Genomic DNA, 26,443 nt, shown 5'->3' with positions numbered 1-26,443 from the left:
GTAAGTCAAGGTGTAAGAAGAAAGCTGTTTCGTAGTGACATTTTAGAAAGGAGCAAAGTCTTTGGGAAATTTCCGATTTTTCCTGTTGTAGTAGTCAAACATCACGTGGTAGGTCTGCAAACCAACATTTCGATCGCCGATGTAATAAGTATTCATTCTATTCCGGTTTAGTTATTTTTATTCACCCTTATACACTAAATCCATTAGGGAGAAACTTCTATTACACTTCTCGAACGCACCGGAAACAAGAATGTTTGACAAACCCTTCCATAGAGATTCACATTCATTTGGGAAAATACACATCAGAGATATTGTATGCAGAGAGCTACAACGAATATGCAGGAAGGAAGACAAGTTGATAACAGCAAAAGAAATGCTGATCTAAAGCGTAATGCCCAGTTATGACTAGAGATTGAGATGCTTAGGTAGAAGCTTGAGATTAACGAAGTAAATAAGTTTGATGGAAATCTATGAGAGGCACTAGCCTCTCCGCTCCAGATTATTTCTGAATTCACCGTCTGTTTTACGTACATAATTACCCGCACAAGGTTAATAAAAGTTCCAGTTTGTCAACTGATGGCAAGACATAGAAAAACACATGCAATTATGTGGGAACCACACGAACAGTCATTAGAAGGCAGACCCCTCGTCTGGCCGTTGGTTTGTGATGGCTGGAGGAATTTGGTCGGCTTTTCTGCCAATTAGTAGATAGGTGTCCATGCCGCCGTCGATACCTTTCACTTCGATATGGTCTCGGTATTCGAATTCGTACTTGTCCAGAAGAATGTCACGAGTATGCGCGGATACCTGAAAGAAGCAACATATCAGGAATAAACGTTGTAAGAACATGACTGCAGCCATCGGCGCTCAAACCCCTAGCTGAAAATTTCTAGTATATTAAATGTTGTTGTACTGTTTTCAATTTAACTTCCGAACATTTTTATTTGTGTTTGATTTCCAACAGGGTTAAAGTTGAGTTTTGTTGTGATTCTCTGCAGTTCACCTCAATTGAAACCACTGGTTTCATCCATTCTCCAAGCAGAGGAGAAGCAGTCCTGCTCAGAAGCGCTACTTTGCTTCAGTTGAAGGAACAACAAAAGTCAGTTACACTAAGAGCGCTAATAGGGATAACAGCAGATACGGCTTTAGGGTGTAACTGTGAAGTACTAGAAGCTTAAAGTATCGTTACGTTTTTCAGTCCTAGTCTAGGAAACAGTACGTATCTTTCACGTTATGTGCAGCTCTGTTTTACCGTTCATAAGACTTTTTTTCTAGCTTAGGACGCTGTCCTGAGAAGTCGAGGGTACGTTCCGAGCAAAGACTAACATGAAAACGTTATTGCTGCATACGAATTTCAATTCTGACAGTTTTACGTACAAGCAACACAACAAACACCTGCTAACCAACACTATGGCTTCACAATAGTGACGCTTCTCCTCTAGGAAGAACGACGGCGCGTCAGCTGATTGAAGTATTCCTCTAGGGACTTAGATACAACAACTTCACGGTGCTACTAACCTCACGGTTTTTTAAAAGGGGAAGGGAACAGGAAAAATAACTTAAGATCAATAGGAGAAATAACTTTGTGTTCGAAAAAAAGAAAAGTATGAGAAATAAGAAAATAAGGCAAGAAATGAATGAAATGAAAAAACGAATATAAGTTGCATCGATCTACAGAACTAAGAGCGTAAAAATTCGGGTCAGAAAATGGACATTTTGAACAACCTGGCTCCAGAGCTGAGCAGGGAGAAACGAGCGGTTTGCGGAGTATATACAACAACATCGAGGGTAAGTTGAGAAGAGAAAGCGGAAGGGGCTCCACGGAGAGCTCTTTACGATCACCTTTTATCCTGGTCTAATCTGCACTTCGAAAGAATGGACACTTCCCAAACAAGAGGAAAATCGTCGGTACCATCGATGATTATCCCACCAAACTCTCGACATATCCTTACCTATCGTGTTAGTGCGGATGTTTTGACACACACTGTATCTTCACATTACTGATTATCTTTAATGTTTTGGTTATGGTACCGAGAGCAACTATTCAAAACTCATTTTTTGTCGCAGCAAAACGTGAACCAAGGCACCTTAGCATGAAATTCCCCAATGAATTTCTCTAGAAATAAATAGAATCTATGTATTTCGGCAAAATGCGATCATTATGCGGATTTGCTTTGAACTATTTTTTCGCTCATCGCGTTGGACATAAAGATAATGATTGCACAAATGCAGTTGTTTATATTCAATTCCAAAGATCCTGGATGTTGCGAAATCCCATCAGAGTTCCACTAAATTCTGCGAGATTCTCGCAAGTGCATTGCCTGGAATATGTAAATGAAATGAGTGCATATGCATTACCTGGATCCGGTTGAGCACCCCTGTGCTGTACATCCGTGATGCGATGTTCACTGTGTCTCCCCAGATGTCGTAGTAGAGTTTCGTAGTGCCGATGACTCCAGCAGTGATAGGACCGATGTTTAAGCCAAGTTTGCAGACAAAGTCAAAATTAAGGAGATCTTCGTTGAATACCGAAAGCACATGTTGGATAGCAAGTGCAAACTCCACCATCTAAAAAAACAATATGTGTTCTCCTACCATGCACTTGTAGACCGGCATAAATCATGATTGACGATACAGATTCTTCTTTCTTATTTTCACTTGTTGATTTTATGAAGAGAAAGTAGCATGCCTGGTAAAGGTGTTCCTTCGGATGTTGCATATTCCTTTTTTGTTCTGGATTCAGGCCACTGGCAGCCATATAAGCCGCTCCGATCGTTTTGATCTTCTCGATATGACAAAACTCTGGTCGGTCTAACAACTCATCGAAGTCGCCGATAACCTGTAAGAAAACCATTCTAAGAATTTCGTAAAATTGGGCAGAATCTCACTAATGAAGTATGAATATATTTACAGGAAGCAACATTATGAGTTTCATTTTGAAAAAAGGATTTCTACCGCGAAATCTGCCGTGCATAAGAGTTCCTAGCTACTGGAGCACGAGAAAATGAAATTACCTCGTTCAGCACTCTCAAGAATTCCCTTCCTCCTTCGAAATTTTCCTCATACATGTCGTTCCAGTTTGTTATGCTCGCGAACAAGACTGCCGTCGATTCATGATTCTCGCTAAAAGTTTTTCGACTCAAATAAACAAAATTGTCAAGTGTACTGATAACAAGTAGTTTCCTTTTCATTTCGCGACGTCTAGACGATATTCGCTGTCTTTTTACTGATAATGTGGGAGCGTTATCAGTGAAACAGTTTCTGCTTTAGGAATCGACCTTCTCCCAGGAGAACGGAGTGTAGTTAGTAATGCAGACAGTAAACATGCTTCAGAACAACTATTTGGAGGCCAGTATTGTATCGTTGTGTTTTATTCTATTCAAACAAATACGTTCATTATGTACCAACGGTAGCCTGCTACAGTTGGTAAATAATAAAGGATCGATCTCCCATCCGTACCGTTCCGAGAACATTTATTTGTGTTCTCCATCTGTTGTTTCTTGGGCACTAAATCCCATATTTGATGAGTTTTGATGTATCCACTGCATGGTAAAAAATGGCTATCCCCAGCCATTTTTTACCATGCAGTGGATACATCAAAACCCCAACTTATTCCTTTAAAGGCATCACCCCACGAATCTGAGGTGGTACGGATTTTAGGTGGATTCGTACACGGGATCGTAGATTAAGGAGAGAGGGTGATTCCGTGCATTTCTTCCTAATTGCCGAAAAAAAAACCGCCCGGAAGATACGGCTTCGGGCGTTCCGGTGTGCTATTTTCCACGAGGAGTTCGACTGGAGCGCGCCAGCCTTGTGCACGCGCCGCATCTTCCGGGCCGTTTTTTTACGCCAATTAGCAAGAAATGGACGGAATCACCCACCTCTCCATAATTTACGATCCCGTATACGAATACTACACCTGAAATCCGTACCACCTCAGATTCGTGAGATGATGCCTTTAATTCTGAGCCTTATCATCTTCGTTCACACTGGCTGGAGTGTTCTCGAGAAAAGCATTACCAGAATTTCCGATAGCACCCTTTCTGTTGCATACACATAAACAGCCATGGTAAAGTTCTTATAAGGGCTTTTTCTAAAAGGCGAACATGCCTGTATTTGGTGTCCGTTTTGAGACTCTCAACAGCATGAGCCGGTATGACGTTGTTAAGCAGCCAGTCTGCTTGGTCTCGAACTATCTGAAAGGAAATCTCAGGTCTGCTTGGAAAGCTCGAGATACAACAACGCACCTGCATTCGCTGAGTGTCTCGCCTGGCTTGCACGTCTCCGTAAAAGGACATGCGAAAGGCTGCTTCGAACTGTAAATGAAAACAACGAAAGCAATTAAGGCTTGTGTAACAAAGACGACTGTTACTGCACCTGATAGTTGAGGAATCCAACAAGGATAATGGAAAGCACAACGTCCAAAAGCATTTCCCAAATAAAGAAAGACGAAGCAAATGAAATATCGAGAATAGAGACAGTCGTGTCGTTTCCGCATGACTCCTGCAATGACAAAGATCCAATGCTCTTTTTCCCCCACTTTAGCCTGTTAGATTTTATTCAAAAAAAGGAAGAATGAGGGGAAGGAGGACGAGATAGGCAGCACCAAAGAACACATAGACTATGAATGCAGTTTTATCAGTGAACCTTTTCAGAAGTATGAATTATTCTTAATGCACACATCACCTCCCATGAGATGCAAGTGATGTACAACACCACTACTAACTTCTGTCTCCAAATCCGTCACCGACGGATTAATCCGTCGTAAACGGTCGGAATTCTTGGGAGCGGGCAAAATTAAATTTAGAAAATACCATTCGAAAGCAAATGAGCTGCCAATTTCAAACATGCTTCAAGAAGCTTGATTTTGACAAACATGTTGCTTGAAAAAAAACAAAGTTTCCGCAACCTTCGTTAATTACTTTCACACCTCCGCAACCCTGCCATTGGGATATCCGGCGGATTTGCGCTAATTTCTCAACTTAACGCGAAATATTTACTATATTCGAAATCGCGAAGTTATTTGAAGCATTTTGGTAGCCCACACTATATGTGAATTCGAAATTTCTATTCTCTTCGGAAATTGGCAAAAGTACCCCATTGAAGGTTAATAAAAAGCACATGCATACATTCCCAGCTGTGGAAAATCGGCACGGAAATTTTTCAAGTGAATTACTTGTTCTTGACAACAGCTCAAATTGTGAGTTTCTAGCTTTGAAGGTGCCTAGTTTCTTCAATGTCAAACTTACAACTTTGCTATATTTCGTTACTTGTTCCAATTTTTGAGCAGCTGTCAACGGGGAACGGTAAAAAGGGTCTCTGCGAATGCCCCCGAGACATAACGCGCCCAGTGGATATGCCGGCGGATGCGCGAACATATCTCGACGAAGTCACGCTCCAGTCGTTCATGAAGACGCAGACAACCGCCATAGATGTTCTTCCTGCCACAGAGACGCAGAAAACTGCACAGTTACAAGGAAATATGCAAAGAAGAGTGGTGTGGGCTGTTGAAATGACCGAATAAGTCAAAGAATAATAGTGTTAGATAGAAGTACATGGGTACAGTACAGTATTTTGTATGGTGTTCTAATAAAGAAAGGGAGTGAGTTTGTCTTTATATCACCTTCAGAAAGTCTAGAAATCCTACCAAATTTGAACTCTTTTTCTTCCTGTAATTTCCAAGAAGTCAGAGATGCAGAAGGTCCCTCTGTCCAGAAATAAATTAGGTTACAAAAAAGCTTGGGAGTTATAGGATAACGATAATTCTCATTACTTTTGAGTTATTTTTGAGAGCTGGAATGTTCTGTTCTAACGAAAATTTTTATGCACGTAATTTGAAGCTATTAGACACATATTCATCTCGTAGTTCACGTGAGGATTTCTCTTGCTTCTGGTACGATTACTAAATTGAGATCACCTCACGTTACAAAATTGCAGTGAATGTGTCTGATTCTCCAGAACAATTTAACAGATGGTGAATTATATCCTAGCCGGTGATGCAGCGTACGATTAGCAGTAGGTAAGCAGAGTCAGCTATTTAGGCGCCAACGAAAGTGAATCTCTTTAGGACACGCACCATCGCTAATTACTCTGACGAGGCATGACCGGGGCATGGTCGAAATTCCGCCGGGACCCTCTTTACACTCACCCGCTGTCAACACCTTAGAATGAATGCTTAAAGGCATCACCCCGCGAATCTGAGGTGGAACAGATTTGAGGCGGAGTATTCGTATACGGGATACGGGATTACGGAGAGGTGGTTGAAGATACGGCTTCGGGCATTCCGGCGCGCTATTTTCCACAAGGAGTTCGATTGGAGCGCGCCAGCCTTGTGCACGCGCCGCATCTTCCGGGACCGTTTTTACGGCAATTAGGAAGAAATGGATCAAGTCACTCTCCTCTCCATAATCTACTATCCCGTATACGAATACTCCACCTGAAATCTGCACCACCTCAGATTCGTGAGATGATGCCTTTAGTATCGCAATTCGGTACTTACTTAGGTCTCTCCTTTCTTTAAAAGATGTGATTTAGGCGCTTACGTTGTATAAAAGCTAGTCGTGGTTTTCGAGTGATCAAACTGGACAAAACCTTGACCATTTTCACAAAAATTCCGATTTTTGCAGCCTGTTTTAGTTTTTTTCCGTGCCTAAAATAGCCCGTTCTTCTTGAAGAGAGACGCTTATCCGAATGATGCCAAATTCACTTCGACTTACAAACTTCAAAAATTCAACATTGACTCCGTCCATTCATATAGCAGGCGATATTATATAGCTGGAATGGTTAAGGCGGCCAAGGGATGGTTCGCCAGGCACCTCACGCCTCCAGTAAGCGACTCCTCTGGCGATTCCGCGACACATAGACACCATTATACTTGAATATAAATGAACCGTGACGACAATTCCACACAGTTCTTATTAAACAAATACGTACGGTTTGCGACGGATTTTGGAACAGAAGTTAGTAGCGGTATTGCATTTTGATACAGGAATAAGAAGATGAAAATAAAGTTGAGTGAATATGACATTCCTGCAGTAAACACAATAGTTAAAGAAAAGATGTTTGAACATTTTTTGCTGACAATGCTCATCTGAAAAGTAGTTCAGAAAAGTACTCTGTAGACATCAGAAATAATGCGTATTTTTATGTCATCTTTGTGAGGGTTGGGGTTAATAGAGTTCCCTCTCCTAGAATGGTGTGACGAAATCCTGTCACTATTTTCCCGTGAACACAGGCTTAAGCTACTGAATTCTGGCGTGCCACTTTTTTCCGTTTCGTTTCGTCATAACCTTTACTATAAGCAATTAGTACCCGTGGATCCTCCCGATCGATGTTCGTCTGGCAGTAGTAAACAGCGGAGATGTGGATGAGTCCAACTATTATGCATTGTATCGTTTTCGGCCAAGCTCCCAACTGTGAGAAGTTGCAGTGAGCGAAGAGAGCAACTATCATGATGTAGGAAAAAAGGAATCGAGCAGGCATGAGTGGCATTGTAGGACAACCATCGGTGATACACAAAGGCATCACGCATACAGCCACCCCGAACGGCAACGCTATCATCGCGGCACCTACAAGAGTAGTTCAACATAGGTAATTTTTCAGGTGACCCTGGAAAGATCTTACCTATAACGTGGCGTGGTTGCCAGAGATTCATACACGGTAAGATTGATTTTCTGCTCAGAAGTGGAACGCCTGCAATCTGGTTATTGCTGTTGCGCACATAACTGGGTGGCATTCTGAGCTACCTATCAGTGCGATCATTGCAATGACCGTGGTAAGTGCGAGACAAAAATAAACTACAAATGAAAGTGGAATCCTTGATGGCGACATAAAAACGGCTGCTGAGGAAACGACTAATAAAACGGCCGCCACAAGAACGTCTAAAAAGAGCAAGTAGAAATACGTATAGCAGTAGACATTTCAGATATTTCTCACCGATGAACACCCCCGAATATCTATATTCGGTGGTGTGGTCAATTTGATCCCGGCGAGAAACGTCCTGAAGAAGAGTAAGATGTTTCCGGAGCGATCTCTGTGACAACAACAACCTCACCTGATGTCGTCCCACTGGAGTCTTGTTGGGAATGTGGCGGTCTGCAGAGTCTGCGAAATGGGCGCGATACTCGTCTTCTACGATCTGAAATCCATGGATGATAAAAACGGCTGCGACAATGGTGTTATCAGTGGGGCCAAACCGAACCTTCTCGTTAAACTTGAGTGTCCATCGATTTAGGCTATCGTGATGCTCCCAAAAGCCTTTCTCAAAGCCTCCTTCTCCTTGTCCTATGACCATCGCAAGACGATGGTCGAAGTCTTTGTTGTCAGTGTCGAACCTAGATTCGAAAATGATAATAGGAGAGGGTCCCTACAGAACTAGAGACTGATATTTCAGCTGCTGTTGACTAGGGCAAGAAACCTCCGTCAACAAACATGGATCCAGCTAAAATCTGCCACAGAACTTTTGTGTAACTAGTATGAAATTAAACCTATGAACCTGTCCACTGTGCCATCACTTAAAAAAAAAGGAAGAGAAAACTCTGGTGTTGTTCAAAGAACATCTACTTTATTCTTCCGAATCGGCTGAAGCATAGTCACTGTATAGTACATTGTTATTAAGCTGTTACATCAGTCTCTTTCAATTTTTTTGATGTCTCCGTATTTCCCGCGTGTCTACATCCCTGTTATGGTTTTGCACGTGCGGGGAGTATACCTTTTACTGCACTCGCCGACATATGTTTCCTCCTTACGTACTAACATGGCACACAAGTCTCACATCAACGAATCTTTGCAACCCCCTCCAGCACCACAATTCTGGCTTGAAGACAGCAGACTAGTCCGAATAGATTAAGAGAGTGTTATCTTTTGAAATACATCCACGAGGTGATTTGCCAAATTCACGATTGGTGACTATTCGCTGAGGTGAACATTAATAAACTACAAGACGCTATGAAAACGGAACAATATGCTTCAGGCAATGAGTTAAAAGCAGCACACAACAAATCTGACGCGGTAAGAGAATACACGGGAAAAACTTGAGATAGAGTTGTAAATGGCGGGATCCGGGGTCTTTTCGCTCATCCCTTCCTAAATGTCCTTAAGAAAAGGCGTGAGAACAGCTTTAGTTCCTAGGAGACACGTTAGAACGCTTCTCTATGTAGACGCTCAGGTCCCCTCAGTAGCCTAATCATTGGTTTTACTCGAACAGGCTTGTGAGGAGACCTCATCAACCTTTCACTGTTCGCACTTGAATGCGGTGCGTTTGCAAGGGTGGAGCGTTGCAACTGAAATCGTCGTAGAAACGGTGTCTTCCACACAATTTTTTCTACGATTTTCAGATTTACTTTATTTTTTTAAGTTTATCTCTAATTAGCGAGGGATAAGCAGAACCACTTCGGGATCTACAACCCCATCTCTAGCTTTTCCGGCGAATTCCTTCACCACGTCAGATTTGTGGTATGCTTTTAAAGGCATCACCCCACGAATCTGAGGTGGTGCAGATTTTAGGTGGAGTATTCGTATACAGGATGGGAGACTATGGAGAGGGGGGTGATTCCGTCCATTTCTTCCTAGTTGCCGTAAAAAACGGCCCGGAAGATACGGCTTCATTCGTTTTGGCGCACCATTTTGTACAAGAGGTTCGATTGGAGCGCGCCAGTCTTGTGCGGCGCCGCATCTTCTGGGCCGTTTTCTACGGCAATTAGGAAGAAATGGACGGAATCACCCCCTCTCCATAGTCTCCCATCCCGTATACGAATACTCCACCTGAAATCTGCACCACTTCAGATTCGTGGGGTGATGCCTTTAATGGCCCTGCTTGGTTTTCACCGTACACTACTGCGTGTGGTCTAGCGATTCTGGTTCTGTGGATGGGAACCGCACAATTTGTCATCGTTCGACTGTCCGAGAAGGTAGAGCTCATGCCCTTCCCTTCTCTCTTCAGAGGGAGCTCGGCTTTCCTAAGACGCTCATCAGTGGAGAGGAAGTGGCCATGTACAAAAATACTTTGGGGAAAAGAAAGTTGGTGGATCGGGATGAGGAGCTCGAGGTGGCTCACCGCCACACCAAAAAAAAATGCAACTTTCCTGCTGCTGTACCAAATGGGATGGAATACTTGGAGTTCCTAGCCCAAAGCCTAGTTATTCACTTTCAGACCTCGATTCTCCAAATGAAAAAGATACAAATCGATCGCACACGAAAGCAGCAGGCTAAACTCGCTTCCGGCTTCAAAGCCTAATCAAAAAAATGTTGGTCTATGCCGAGCTGGAGACCTATAGCTGCGAAATAATCTTCCACACTGCTTACAGTCGTGATCTCCAATTGCAGGGGCTTCTGCCAACTCCAGCACTTCTTGAGTGGAAATTCAAGACTGAAGACTAGATCAGCTGGACACTCAGCGACTTCCTCAAGTTGTCAGCCCCAGTCCCAGAAGAGGCCCCAGAAGAGGCCCTCGAAAACTTCTCCGAGAGTTGGTGTCGAATGGTGAATTAAGCTGGTCAACACTTCTGATCCTGACCTCTTGGTTTTTGAAATACTTACAATATAGTGTCATTTAAAAAAAACTGGAAGGGACTTATGCGGCAGTGCAATAAAAAGTTGGTAAAAAAAATGTTCCAGTACTCTTTCCAAGCCTACTTGTGTTCAGCATGATCTATGCAAGAAAATGCAAAGAAAAAACTCCAACTGAGGAGCTAAAAAGTCTAGCCAGAATAGAAAGAACATTGGAATAATCCTGCAACGCTAATAGCGCTGAATGGGAAGCTTGTATAAGTTGACTGGATGCGCACCGAAAAAATCAAATAGTTCCGCTCTTCACAAATTTTCAAATGTTGAGTTGTTGTTCAATATCTCTCCTCATTATCGAGGAACTGGATGAATTGCACTCGCTTTAACTTGGCATAGAAACTATAACAGAAACGGCTGCGTATATTAGTCTGGTTCTATAGATACACCACACTTTTCAGTTATCCACAGGGCTTTTTTATTTTAGTATTGGTAAAGCGGAACATTCATTTCCAGATCAAGAAGCACTGGCGAAAAAAGGGCAGTGCTGTTGCGAGAAAAAAAAAACGCTGAATGGCGGCCTAAGGAAGATTTGCACTTCAAATTCGAAAAAGGCACAGCTGTGTGTTTGCAACGCATACCTAGTGAGCGAAGCAGCGTTGTGATGATGAGAAATGGCAGTGTCTAGGCCGCCTACCGAGCACAGGTCGGAACCGTCTTGCAGAGAAAGCTAGAAACAACTTTGCTTAGTTGCTCGATTTATAAGACAAACAACATTTCGGTTGTCCGAAGAGGAGTAGGAATAACATGGGGTACCTGAAGGCCAGAGCTTCGCGACCCTTTCATACTGTTGCTTCCACTACCACTCTTTGGAATGACCTTGTCTTGGAAAGAGTTGGTTGTGTCAGGATTGCTGCCTAAAAAGTAGATAGTACTATGCAGGAATACTGTCCCATGCTCAAGATCGATCTCACCGTTCAAATTAGTCGTGGTAAGCGCTTGTAGTGATGCGGACTTTTTGCTCTCTTCCATGATGCATATAGAGTTCGACTAGAATGAAATAGGTAGTCTTTGGTATCCGCGACAAACCATCAACATAGATACTACAGGGTCTTGTTCAAAATGTTCATCGTGGACGACCTCAGGAGCACTTACCTCTTTTGGAAGCAATTGTGTAGAGCGATTTCGCTCTGCCAACTTCATCCGCAGTGATCCACCGCCACTTGCACGAATGGGATATGAGTTCATCTTCAGTTTGCCAGCTATTTTCTATAATATGTTCTATTCCATATTTTCTTCTAATATGTTGACAAAAAGTGTCATCTACATGTTGTGAATTTTATATGCGTTCTCAATTAGCGATCATGGCTGCTTAACTCTGATGAAATCCTTTAGAAACCAGTCTAAAGCTAAAGCTAAACAGTCCGGATATGTGTCCTTCAGGATTATGTGGGTATATTTTGGGAATTCAATCCATGTTTCTAAAAATTGCACAGCTTGTTTAAAGCATCTACGAGACGTTTGGTACAGAGCCATGATGCCGTTCGTTCGTGCAGCTGCTATTTCGACAAAAAAAAGCTGCATTGTGTTCTCCAAAAATAGCAATTATTATATAGCTTTGTCCCAGTAGGACACGAAAAAAATGAAAAGGGCTAAACGCAAAAAGATGGAATGCAATCCTACCATTCTAAGGATTATAATTGCAGATATGCGAGCTACTAATTCTTCCCGGAATTTCCAACGAAGCTTAAAAGTTGCTCTTCTTAACTATGAATGATACTCAGTGACGTTTTTGAAATAAATAACATGATCATAGGAGGGTCATTAAAGTGACAGCAGTCGTAATACTAACCGTTCTACTTTTTTTTCTTTCGCTAGTTTCACATCTACCAAAAAAGGAAATCTCCGGCAACATTTTCCCCAGTGGAGCCTTTACTACGAATCGGAAATTTCCAAAAGTCTTAGAGCGCAAGGGACTGGATACCAATCCCGCATACAATCAGTGTCTAACGTCTTGTCCTGACGTGACGAACCACGTTTCCGGTGGTCCCAGTCTTGCCGTTGGGGCAATTATGTCGTCCCATCGACGATACCGGAGCCATCGAGGACACATTCGACCCACATTGTTATTCAGATCCCCTGTGAGTGCTGTTCACCGTAGAATTCTAACTGTGCGTAATGATTGGCTAACACCTGCTATGCAATGGTCTTTTGTGCGCTAGTTAATCCAGTTATAGGATATGCACGCTCTCGACAGAGAAAGACCTACTAAGGTGTGAAATAAAACTTTCCCTTGCCTGCTTAAATCCGCCCTTACGAGTTGAGGGAGGCGGCACCTTTTGACCTGAAGTTTCCCTATCCGATCCAGAATCCAGTCCTTCCTCGACAGAGTCTCGAATCCTGCCTTTTATGAAGTACGTTTTCATACCTCAAAACAGACCACTTCATTTCGGCAAACTTCTGTTTTTAGAGACATTTTTTGCAGCGAAACCTCCTTTAAAGCATCGCCGAGAGGAATTCTGAATATTACATATTCAGTCGAAGTAGTAGGCTGCATTCAAAGTGTACTTTGCAAACACCATAGTAGAAAAGAACCGCACAAATCCAGGAATCGGTACGTAAAAGAGACTCAACGACATCATACAATTCAACGAAGCAACTCCATGCATCAGTGTTATAACAAAGTGAAACAGAGTAATAACAGCACGTCTTCGAAGCTGCAACACAAATGAAGTGTTCCGCACAATTTTAACGTGCTTCTATTTCTTCACTCTACTGGTGTAAAGAGTTGTTTCTGCCGCAAACTGATGTCTTGAGACTTTTTCTATGGTTTCCCCCTCTTTGTGCAGATTTCTATCAGTCCTCGCTATGTTCTTCGCAGAGCACATGCCGAACTCTACCCCCACTGACAAGATCTCAACACCGAGTATTTCTCCGAACTATTTCAAACCGGAAACGTAAACACAACTGACTGGCAGGCTTCACTCGTCGTTCGGTTCCTTGTACTTGCATTCTCAGCGGTCCTAAAAATAAAATCATACATGTGATTCTGATTCTGAGGGTGGGTCAACAGAACCCAACCATTCGCAAGGTGCCTGGATGCACTACAATTTTTCACTGACTTTAAGCATCTGTCAAGTGGAAGCTCAAGTGTAATTTTTTTCTTGAGGTAGGAAGAGGCCAAACAAAGGATAGCTCACCATCGTAATCAGGCCCATCCTCAAGTATGTAATCGTCTCGAAGGTACTTGGCGGTCGCTTCGGAAACGTGTACTCTGAAAAGTTCCGTTCACATAGGTAAACACTGATGAATGGGCATCGCCCAGGACCTCCCAGCTATTCCAGTCGACTCCATTTCGTTCGCTAAAGTGACATCGTTCGAAAAGACGTCGAACTTGAAGCGTTTTGTTCCGACCATACCACACATTACCTGAACATTTTACATCGTTCGAGGAGAGAGAGGAAGATCCTGAAGCAAACCTTTCCAGTGTGAATCCCAACTCTCATGTTCACCTCCTGGCCTCTGTCGATGTCGAACTGTCGAATTGCAACAATCATGTTGAGTCCCATCTCTACAGTGCGAATTGCATGGTCAGCGCATGGTTCCGGACAACCGGCAACACAGTAGTAACAGTCACCTAGCAATGAAAGCACGACATCTGGCTATCTATCGACGAAGTCTGAACGGAAGGAAGAAGCTCACCTAATGTGCTAATCTTTTCTAAACCGCCTACTCTACATAAGTAGTCGAATCTGAAAACAGTAGATTAATTCGTAGAAACTACTGATAATCTCTAACATCACACGTCTTTAATTTTCGTGTTAAATGAGAGTAGTAGGTTAATTCATCTCAGCTTTCGTATCATAGAAATACTGCATCTGGGGGCAATACTACACCGCCAGATGCAGTATTTCTGTGTTGGCCTTATTCCTACTTTTTGGTAGTTTTTCATTCCTTTCTTATAAAAATGCGCGAATAGGATTACATATTTAAGTAGTGTTGTTCAATATCCCCAAAAGTAAGCGATCCACCCGTCTGTTGTATTATGTATTATGTACCTGTCAATGTGTAAATTAGCAAAGAAAAAATCCATTCGAGAGGAAAAATCTCGAATTCAGCAAGGAGATCGTATGATGCTTCATCCGGATCAAATACTGGTATTTATGATTGGAGAATATGCAGAGGTGTACTATGTCGAGATAGAATTGTGTCAAAATGGCCTAAGTCTTGGTGCAACTGCATAAACGACTACACCCAAAGCAGCGCGGTGAAGCTAGAGGTTGTGATCGAGGTAGTAGCATCTCTAGCTCTACCCAGACTAATGAGATGAGCGGAGCTATTCCACTTCGACCTCAATTGCTATCTCAACTGCGAATTTCAATGAGTAAATTGAAAACTGTTTTATGCGGATTGTTTCTGACCCATCAAACTACAGCTGATAGCTATATGAGAGTGAAACTTAATGGCCGGCAGTTGCGACATTTTCCTTTTTGCTGAGAACATCGTTCTGGTAACATCAAGCATCAGTCAGGTGGAATATGTGCTCCTCGAATTCGATGAAACGTGTAAAAAGATAGGCCTAAAACTGGGCCTGGGTTTCTTCTGCCTCATTTACTTCATTACGAACGATCATATCTGAATCTTCCAGCTCTTTATATCTCGATTATCCTAACCACCCTGACTCGCGTTGTTCTTCGAACTGGGAACGAACGGGCGCCAGTAATTTTTGCATTTGTTCCGTTTGCGTGCTAGAGTCTCCTTCTTTCCCGTAGGACACGAGCAGCATCAAAATTTTCTTTGAAGCATTCGCGAAGACGTCTGACCACCGGGTCACCGTCTCTAGTGGGCTTAATATTGCGTGGAACCCAGTCGCTCACGATCCAACAGTCGTTAAAGCACATCACTTCTCCGACACACTTCATTTTGATTTCCTTGGCAAACGCTGCGTCTGTAATACTGGTTCCTTGACGTAGAAGAGATCTTCGAATCCCGTCTCTTACTTGCGTGAAGCGGTATACTCCTAGCATCACTCTCTCAATTGCGCGTTTAAATAACGCTCACCGCATATTTTTTCTGCTTGCGAAGCGCCCAGGTTTCTGAAGCATAGGTCAGAGCAGGAAGCACTGTGGTGTTGAAGAGGTGAACACGGCGCTGGGTGTTCCTGGTCTTCTTCACTACATACTCGATGCTCTTAAGCTCTCAAAGCCTCTCGTTTTCTCCTGCCCAGTTCGGGTCAGGTCATTCTTCATGTTCATTTCAAGGCCAATGAACGTAGCTGGTTCATTCGGATATGTTCGTGCCGCTGAGCGTAAATGGTGCCTCCGAAACTCAGGCGTTCGTTTCGCATCAACGTCGCGTTTTCCATATTCAACTAAAGACCGACGCATCCATTAATATACAATAGTTTGATATGATACAGTAAAAAAAGAATTAATTGAACTAAAGGCAAGTTACTAGTGAATAATATCCGCCCCAGCAAAATTACCTTCCAAAGAGATCGTTGAGCAGATTAACGAGTTCGTCTGCAGATTTATTCGAAGACATCTTCGTAAAACCAGCTATATCTGCGAATAAAATCGACACATCCGTCATCAGATTCATAGTAAATGGACGGAATTTCCGCACGTCTGGCACCGATTTCAGAATTGTCAGCGCTAAAAATACGCGCATGGTTGAAGCGAGAATAAGATGCAGCTAAAGAACTGCGTTCAACCGACGTTGCTCTTCACTTGGTGGTGGCTGTGTGGCGTTCGAAGTACGGCAATTTGAGTCGAGACTTGCTGATGGTCGACGTAGTTCGGAAGCGTCCTTCAAGAGTTCATCTGCCACCTGGAACGTTACGTTGCTTACTCTACAGCAATCACCATTCATCTGTTGTTCATCTATGTATTTATCTAATCTACCCTATCTAATTTATCTATTTTTTTTATTTATCTCGTTCGATCCGAGAACAAGATTGATCCCTCAATCTCCTCATTTTTCGCGATTCAAACATTGATGCTTGACAATTTTCTCAATTTTGACAAAGAACATTGCATCCATAACAAGCAAATTCTATGAAAAATCTGGGATTTCTTCCAAATTCAAGGCCAAGAATTCTCCAAGACTATTCTATGTTTGAACTGCGATAGAAAATTGACAATTTTTGAATTTTAATGCTATGAATTTCAATTGTCAGTGTACCAAGCTAGTTTCATTGATTTTTCCAAGGGATAATGTAAATAAAAATACAATGCATCAACAGAGAACTTATGGAGAGAAGAATAAAAATTATCAGTCTGTTGTAAATTTTATTCTACTATAGAATATTACCTTTTTAGGCATCACAGACTGAATCATATGATCCTTGAACTGTGTCTCCAGCTCAAGATCTTTCCTAGCGAGCAACGATTGACCAACTTTCAGAAATGTCTTCCTCTGCCGCACCTTAAAGAAGATCTGATTCGAACAATATGCTAGTGCCTTTCTCAATCCGATGAAAGTCGCTTCAGTAGAACGGATAAGCATGTATTCGCAATTTATTGAATGTGAAACAGAAAGACTCTTTTGCCAGACTCATTAATGAAATGAGAATTTGCGTGCTCAAAAAAAGAGCCCTAGTCTACCTTGTAATAACGATAATGGTCGTCCTAGGAGAAGAATCCTTCCCACTCTCTCTCAGTACACATACAAAGAATAACTTTAATGGCTAGTACAAACCATAATTGCAATGGCTCTGCAAGACCGTTACGCTTTCATGTGATTGTAAATAAGTACAGGGCACTTCGAGTTCAGCTGCATAGCAACCTCAACAGAATGTAAGAGATTTACAAGAATGTCGCACCTTGTGCGCACATTGTGTAGACGATATATCCTCAAATTCCTCGAGAAACAGTGGATTTTCATCCAGTACATACTGCAAATATCGCTGCACAAATTGCGGCATGTAGGCATGAAGCGCGATCGATACGTGTAAACACCAGGACTTCGCAATGTAGAAACGCTGACCTCGAATTTCTTTTCGCTTTTTCGAAACACGAGGTAAGGTGTAAGCTTAATGATAACTCGCGTGTTATTGCTTAAGTACACAAACCACGCAAAGATCAACAACTAAGGTGGAAACGTCCGGTGTTGATAAAGAAACAGTTTTGGTCTAACCGCAAACTCAACAAATTTGCATAAGCTAATTTCTACTTCATCGACATAGAGCTCGGACGTTTAGAATAGTGAATTGTGCCCCGCTAGCAGTGCCTCTAGTGTAGGAGCATCTTCTATCTCATTGCAAGGAAAGGCAGAACGTCTACGGTATAGGCGCGCAGAGCTGCAACTGCTTGGCACATATGCATGAGTAAAGGCATTTTGAAAATATCTTCTATAGCACGAAAAACTACAATTTTCTCTGTGTTGACGGGACTCACAGCGCCATCTTCTTTGTTTTTCTCTTTTTTCTAATACTCAAACAGTAAATGCGAATTCGGAGAAGTCGTCTAATCGGTATCTAAAAATAGGCGAGCGAAAGAAAGAATGTGCGATTCACAAAAACTGGCCAACTTAATAGAGGCAAAGTTCGCTCAAGCACGTAAAAGACTCAGCATAGGCGCAGAAATTATCGAAGACATTCTGCGAACTTCGCCTACACTCGAACTTGACTTTTCGCAAAAGGAAAACACTTCAGTCAGCGGACAGGAATTTCACATAATAACTATCATTTTAACATCCAACTCTTAGGATGGCTAATCTGGACCACCTGTAGTTCACTGTTTACGGTTCAAATAGCTTGATGCCTGAATCGGATGTGGAAGAACCAGCCACCAGCATGATGGAACATACTATATAAATAAATACTGTATCGGACGCTGTGCTAAGACTCTTTAGGCAGCCCTCGATCATTGCATTTCAGTCAAACTCTTAGCCATTTCACAGCTTATTCGCCCCACTGCATAGATGTTCTATACCGAAGATGAAGTACCGACCAAGTAAGACCAACGCTATCCTTACAAGCTCCTAAAAAAATTGCAAACGAGCAGCTACCAGTGACAGGGGTAAACAAGAGACCACACAAGCACGGATAGATACGGGCAATAGGGAATCCAGAAATGTACAGAAAATGCGTGTTCACTGTAAGCTATGTTCGACGCTTTCAGAATAGTTATTGACTTTTTCGTTGTTTTTTTTTCCAACACAAGTGAATCATCATGTCATCACTAGTCAACATTAGGTTGCTCCAGAAATAAAGCGCTCTTTTAAAAGGATGAAGTCGTTAACGTTTTAATCCACCTGACACGCCGCCAACGCGGCTTACTGGAATTCATAATCGTTGGGGTTTTGGAACGAGTATTACGATGACCTACGATTCTCAGCCGATAGTCGAGCCAGTGTTTTTATCCTCCCAGATAAGTCTGGTACCAATTTATCGACCCCGGAGGGATGAAAGGCTTGGTTTGCACTAGGGCGGCTTTTTTAATTGGATAAGTTTGGAGGTGAGTTTTGAAGGAGGGTAGTTGAAAGTCCGCTAGAAAGATTTTAAAAAAAGACTGTAGAAAATGAGGGGAGAACACCTTAGACTTGAAGATGTTTTACTCATTTTAGTTTTGAAGGGAAAAGGAAGTGTAGAAAACCTCGCTGTTTAGAGATGACCCGATAAAATGATAAATCTCTGCCCAAATGATGTCAGTTGGTGAAGATGTGAGTTGATATTGTAAATGTTCAACAAATCCAAGCAGCTTGTCGAAACATCTGTTAAGGAGCGGAACGGAAGCGGGTATGAGGAGAAAAAAGAAACAACATCAAATCGAATATCGAATCATGCACAAAGGGGAAAGAAAACAAGGATTAGCACTATGTATAGAAATAGTAAACGTTGCGTTATTTTTAGCAGAGCAAAATTGTTTGTGTCGTTGAAGTAACAGCAGCCGATTTGCGAAGAGAAGTTGGCACACAGAAATAATTGTTGATGCTGTATTGGTAGAATGATTATGAGTCGACAACTGCGGTTCGAGTTCAACCGCAAACTTACATCATACGTGACATGAGCTCTTTCGACACCTACCTCAAGCAATCGCCATCTCGAGAGTACGGATTCCCAATTGTTGTTTTAAAATCGCTTTATCGAGTAAACATTATTTCAGAAAAAAATTTCTCATCAAACATCCACACTAAAATGACAATCTGAATACGCATATGGCATGATTTCTCTCAGTATGTTTGATTCCTCTCTGTCTTTTGCCGAAGTGAGACGCCGAACATCCACTCCCTCTTCTAAGTTCTTGAATTCGTTCGGGTCGAACACATTGTTTTTTATGCAAAGGTTCACCTTCGAATATTTCAACGACAAATGATCACCTCCAGCTATGAAGATCTGTGTTTCTTACTAACGATTTGGGAAAATGTATGTAGAAATGCTGCCAATGGAAGAAAACTGCTAACCACCTAAGAAAATATCTCGTTGGCAGACAAACTTGTTTTTATATGTGCTTGGCTACACTTTGATGTAAAATGATTTGATTGTGCAAAATTTTTCATTCTTTTTGATTCATTTTCTCACTCTTCCCAAAAGTGTCCAAACTCAGAAAGGGTAATGATGAGTCGAATAATAAGAAGAGCACAGAGCCGAAAATAAAGCAGAATGGGACGGTAAAGGCACGTAGCTACAGTATGAATTTGTATTTGTATACATTTGAAGAAATTCAGTAGTCTTCTAGAAAGTCATCTCCAATCATATTTTCACTACAGACACTACTTTCATTAACTGCAAGAATTCCCGGTCGGGAACAGAAAACGGCGCTCAGATTCCCGCTTTGCTGTTTTTTTTTCTCCACAACTGCACTTTCAGTGGAACTCTTCAGAGTTTCTTTTTTTTTGCAATCGTTGTCACGTAGTCAGTTGATTAGTTATTGGGGAAACTAATATGGGAAAATACGATACTGTTAAGGGACTGCAGCGAGGACTTGCTCAAGGCACAAAAAGTAAAAGTAATTAAAGTCATCACAACTGCCCTGCCACAAAACTCGTTGCAAAGTGCGACGAGTTTTGTGACAGGGCAGCTGTGATGTGTAGTTAGAATAAGGGTTGAAGGTAGACCTGCTCTCTTTTATTTTTAGTTGAAAACCTCTCGGGCCCATGTCCAACTATGTATGTTGGGATACGCTAGGAAACAAATACTAATTTATCTGTGATGGCTTAAGACAGATGGGCTCTGCTTCCAGACAACAAGGATTTGTGGTGCTTAAAAAGTGAAAAAAACGTATAGGACAAGACTTTAAGAATGCGAAGGCTCTATGTGAAGAACGCAAATAAGTACAAAACGAAAGAAGGAAACAAACCTGAGTGAGAATAAACAGATGCACCCCCAGAAGGTGAACACCGATATGTAGCACCAACTGAATACGGGAAACATCTCCATAGGTGACCCTGTTCCTCGACAGCATCTCGAATAAGCACGAATAAACAACACCGATCAGAATACACAGGTATAATGGCAGAGGAATTACAGTATAGATTAACAGTACCACCTTAAAATGAATAAATAAGGCGAGCTCGGGATGAAGGCAAATTTTAAACTGCAAACAAATTCTGGAAAGAAAATTTCGCGTTTCAGCTATGGTTCAGTGGATTACACGATCCATCTTAGAGGTCCAGTTTTTTTTTGCTCGAAAAACTATTGTTTCGATATAAAAGTCCTCTCAACCTCGTCTGTGTCTCCCCAAGATCAAAGCTAAAAGATGATTCCACAAAAGAAGATATGAGGAGGAAGAAAAAGAAACAACACGTTTTTATTTGGTCTATCTAGAGCGAGTATGGGAGCAAAAAAAGAAAAATGGTGATTGTTGCTCGAGAGCAGCAGAACATCTATAAGTGTGAAAATAAAAACAGTAATACCTAGAAAATACTGTACACGATTTTCATGGAAATCTAACCGTTGAGATAAACTACAGATAAAGCAAAGCACGTTTTGGATACAAATTCAAAAGAACTTAGTTCATATTGTTTTCATCGTACACCACTGGATACAAGCAATGACCAATAGATTTTTTTCCAATAGAACAAATTGTAAAGAGTAAAAATAGCTCACATGAAAAAACGCATACACTCTCAAGAGGCTGACCTGAAAGCTGGTGGCAAGGCTGGCAACAGGTGTCATGAACGCAGATTTTGAGTCGGAGGAGAAAATGAGGAGAGTAACAAGACAAATGAGAAACGTGCACAGGAACGACGTTGGCATGTAGAATCTCTGGTACTGCGACGAACAGAGCGTGAAGGACAGCATAGCTAGACAGACTGTGATCAGAGCAACAGCAGTGAACTGAAATGATGTCATGATTCCCTTCTCATTGCTTCAATGTGTGAAATAGTGCATCGCAGATGGTTTGTGGCGGCGAATATTTTGAGGTCAGCGCAAAGCGAAAGAAAGACATTTTTGATGGCATTCCGTGGAATTTTCGCGTTCCACTCTGCATTGCCTCTCTAATTCCATCAATCGTACCCAGTGCTGGAAGCCTGCCTTGTCGAAAATTGCCAGATAAATCGTCCACGCCACACAGACGAATGAGATGTACACAAGCCCCGAGCGGAAGCGATCTCTTGAACACAGCGGTTAGTAAGTCAGAGGACAACATAAGTCATGGTCTCCATTAAAATGAGGAGAATAATGTCTGAGCAAGGATGTGCAGATAAAAAAATGATTGTAGAAAACTACTACGCATACCTGAGCTGAGGAAAGGAGCATTTCCAGTACTGCGCTTCGAGCGAAGGAGAGCGAAATTGCGGATTCCACCATCGTGTGGAAGCTCTTTCAAAAAGTGGGACCCGTCTTGGAGAGGAGGAATGGGCCCTAACTGAGGGACCAGCGGAGCCGCCTAGAGCCGGCGTCCGCTCACCCGGGTCCTCCTCCATCCGACTGCGGGCTATCCGCGGCCAGCCTCACCCGGCACCTTCTGATCTTGCACGCACACCGCCCGCTCGGCTCTCACCCTCTCCGACGGCCGATGTGCGTAGCCTGCGCTAATACACGTCGCTTCTCACCAACAGCACTCTTATACCACGCTTCCTCAGCAACTGCGTCTTCGCCATGCACGAGTTCTCTCACTGGTTCTCACCATCTCTCTCACGGAAATGTCATTATACCCTACCTCTCGTCTCGACATCTGCCGCATCCCGATAAATGTGCTTCCACACAGCTGGCCTATGTTTCCTCCTCGTTCGTGCGCTCCATCACATTTCATGATTCTCTGGGCCATCCACGAATCAGTGTGCTACCACGTTCGACTTGTTGTTTACTCTAGCACTCTCCCCCTCCTATTTGCTGTGCTGCCTCTTTACCCTTCATCCCCCCTCTACAACTTCACCAGCCGCGCTCATTTAGCTGCGCTGTTCTTTACGTCCCTCCACTTCTTCTGCATCTTCTCCCCACAGCGCTGGCAGCATCCGCTCTCACCTCGAGGGTCAATCCGTACGGATGCAGTTCGAGCGCTTCCTTGATGACCCACTCATCAGATGTTCACGAGCTCCCCTCCTGCCAGCGAGCCGCCAAATACATGTTTAAAGGCATCACCCCACGAATCTGAGGTGGTGCGGGTTTCAGGTAGGTAATGCCTATACGGAGTCGCAGATTGTGGAGAGAAGGGTGATTCCATCTATTTTTTCCTAATTACCGTAAAAACGGAGCTTCGAGCGTTCCGGCGCTATTTTCTACAACAAGTTAGGTTGGCGCGCGCCAGCCTTGTGCACGCCGCATCTCCCGGGCCATTTTTACGACAATTAGGAAGAAATGGACGGAATCACCCTCCTCTCCATAATCTACGATCCCGAATAGGAACTCTCCACCTGAAATCCGCACCACCCCAGATTCGTGGGGTGATGCCTTTAAAGCATGTGAAACCGTTGCACGCCGAGAACCTCTCGTCGTGCAGTTGAAGTCACTGCCCTCAAGCAGCGATGGAAAAGTAAGCAATGAAACAGTAGGGTGAACCTCGTGGTGGTCTCTGGATCAGGATGATCTCTTTGAGCATCCATCAATCGCTAATCAATTGCTGCTGTCCCATGCCGCTGAGGTGGCAGCCGTGGCAGAGGTATCTCATTCTGAGAAATCATCAATGATAGGATCGTAATCATTTGGACGCACCGCTTTCGATCCAACCGCTTTTTCACATTTCTCATGGACGCGCTTCCATCTGTGAGTTTGAAGGCGTCTCGTGTAGTATGCTCTTCTTGGATTTCGGAATAAAAACCAGCTTTTAACTGTCACATGACGTTGGAAGTGTTTATCTGAAATTCCAGTTCCTTAACAAACATGAAAGTTCTCACAGTACTCGCAAAGAAAAAATCAAGAGAGGTAGAGAATAGAACAATTTTTATTGTTTCTATTTGAACAGCAATACATTTTCATTTCATTACGCATCGTCAAGTAAAGAAATTGCAAGGAAATGCGAAGAATAGGGTCAACAGTGTCCTCTCAGAAATCCATCCAACTGTTGTGTATGAACGAATGCCATTTGTTTGCACTGCGTCGATTGTCGCGCGTTTGGCTATTAGTCGTTTTTTTTTTTGGGAGGGTGGGGGTGGGGAATAAGTAAGGTTGAAGTAACAGTAAAAGTGAGAATAAACGCACTTTTATTCAAGACACCATAGTTTCGAAGATTTCACAGCCGAAATATCATCTACACACCTGAGTTTTACTCTTTCTTTGAGAGACGACAGCAAGACGTTACGTCATCGTTTACCCATTCGCCACCCTTTCCAATTCTCTATTCGCGTTCCTCTTCGTCCTAAAAGACGAATCACTGCAGTGCGAACACCTTACAGCTGTTTGTATTGTTCTTATCATGAGAGTTATAAAGTATGTGATGTAGTATGAGCACAATCTAACATCCAGAAACAAACATTTCCGCTAGAATGATGGTGGCAATTAAGATATTGAGGAGATTTTTCACTTCGAGTTCAACTTTCTCTCCTGGTTCCGTAACTGAGTGGACGTTGAGTTGTGGATATGTGGGCAAGGTTTATATATATATATATATATATATATATATATATATATATATATATATATATATATATATATATATATATATATATAGATATAGATATATATGTATATATATATAATATGTGTGCTACAACATCAGCACTGGATATACTTATCCGATCAGGTCTGTGCTCATCTCGTTCCAGTCTCGTATCGCTCCGAGATGATGTTAAGGAACGGTTCAGGTGGTGCTGGATAGCATGTTGGAGGAGGGACGAGCGAGTGATGATATTTCCATTGTATTTATCCTGCTAAAAACAAGTGTGTTGGATGTTTGCCGTGGTTCCGGCCTCGTCTTCATGAGCCATCGCTTGCGGCCTGGTTATAATTGCTGCTCTGAGGCATGGGAGCATCAGCTGACCTGGATGAAGTAGTGTTTCAACTCACTGACGACAATACGGTGCATGCAATGCTCTCTGCGGAAAACAGAAAGAACAAAAAAACATCGATACAGGCCAAGGATTGTCGCATACAGAATTTCAAAAATAACGCTCTGCTCCAATTCTGCGTAGATTAAAGGCATCACCCACGAATCTGAGGTTGTACGGATTTCAGGTGGAGTGTTCGTATACGGCATAGTAGATTATGGAGAGGGGAGTGATCCCGTCCATTTCTTCCTAATTGCCGCGAAAAAACGGCCCCGGAAGATGCCGCGCGTGTGCAAGGCTGGCGCGCTCCAATCGAACTCCTCGTGGAAAGTAGCGCATCGGAACGCCCGAAGACGTATCTTCAACCTCCTCTCCATAATCTACTATGTCGTATACGAATACTCCATCTGAACTCGGTACCACCTCAGATTCGTGGGGTGATGCCTTTAAAAACGCACGCGGTGCTTTGAACTAAGACGAGCGTGTCTTCTTATTTCATGTTGGAGTGATTTTGGAAAATTTTGGGGAAATGTGCCACACCATGGAATTAACCCTCTGTTCTATCCGTGTGCAAAGACATGTGCATCTCCTTAGTTGCTCTACTCTGCTATTCGTGTGCCTTCCTATGCTAAGTGTCTGTTAACAACAGTTCTAATAATACAGTATCACCTTACACTGCTTTACTTCGTATCTTTCATGCGCAAATTTAAGTTTATTTTAAGATCTTTGTGCCAGTGAAAAAACGGACCGGATGATATGGCGCGTGCACAAGACTGGCGCGCTCCAATCGAACTCATTGTAGAAAATAGCGGCCCAGAACGCTCGAAGTCGCATCTTCCGGACCATTTTCCACGGCAGTTATGGGAAGAAATGAAGGGAATCACACTCCACACAATCACAATACGACCTCATAACCTTAACGCATAACGGGCATAACCCACCTGAAATCCGCACCACCCAGATTCGTGGGTGATGCCTTTAAGCGGATTATCACGATTCAAGACAAAATGCAAAAAGGAGAACTGGATTGGAATTTGAAAAGCAACCAGGCAGATGATTTGATTAACTAACTATGCTGCGAATTTGATCTTGCATACGTGCTAACGAGAAACCTAACCTCTCCTTTGAACTGAACACACGTCCTTTTCGAAACAGAACACTACTATGAATTCTAGATGATTAAGATTGCGTTCATTTCTAGTTCAGTGCCCCTACCCTCTTTGGACAGTTCTCGACGTGATGCGGTTCCAGTGCGCGCTTTCGCCCAATGTCTGCAATAGCGCGTTATTCTTGGCTGTTTGCCAAGCGTCGACTCACCTCCTGCCATTTTTCCTTCAATTATTATATTTCCATGAGCGCTACGGATTTTATGACGTTTGTCAGCATCAATATTGAGCCATGTTCCTTGTTATGGTTGTTTTCTGAGTTCCCAAGATTTGCAGGGAGATTTTTGGACATTTTTGTAAAAATACTCTCGGAGGGTTCTGATGTAGTAAGAAGTGAGAGAAGCGCTGTTTTTTTTTACTTAGTAGTCTTTTTCTAGAGTACTTACTTGCTTTTCATCCATAGGTCT

The 26,443-nt window shown here is 42.6% G+C and overlaps 1 protein-coding gene across 1 annotated transcript; it reads right to left on the bottom strand.

Moving 5' to 3' along the window:
• Positions 1–630: 630 nt before the first annotated feature.
• On the bottom strand, positions 631–22,371 carry RB195_010380 (uncharacterized protein; the record flags this gene model as incomplete). Its single annotated transcript, XM_064191354.1, has 30 exons — positions 631–807; positions 2,359–2,568; positions 2,690–2,839; positions 3,015–3,123; positions 4,111–4,196; positions 4,248–4,316; positions 4,378–4,503; positions 7,312–7,568; positions 7,624–7,692; positions 7,746–7,880; positions 7,936–7,999; positions 8,054–8,137; positions 8,201–8,333; positions 11,142–11,230; positions 11,317–11,417; positions 11,475–11,550; positions 11,656–11,769; positions 12,798–12,928; positions 13,473–13,523; positions 13,701–13,774; positions 13,829–13,929; positions 13,980–14,137; positions 14,203–14,252; positions 15,986–16,154; positions 16,218–16,329; positions 16,813–16,926; positions 20,802–20,990; positions 21,584–21,781; positions 21,962–22,058; positions 22,184–22,371. 30 exons carry the CDS (start codon positions 22,369–22,371, stop codon positions 631–633), a joined length of 3,681 nt encoding a protein of 1,226 aa, XP_064048937.1.
• Positions 22,372–26,443: the final 4,072 nt, after the last annotated feature.

Source organism: Necator americanus, chromosome III, assembly GCF_031761385.1.
Source record: "Necator americanus strain Aroian chromosome III, whole genome shotgun sequence".
Lineage (NCBI taxonomy): Eukaryota > Metazoa > Nematoda > Chromadorea > Rhabditida > Ancylostomatidae > Necator > Necator americanus.
Note: the sequence above shows the minus strand (reverse complement) of the source record. Positions and strands in the feature narration are given on the sequence as shown.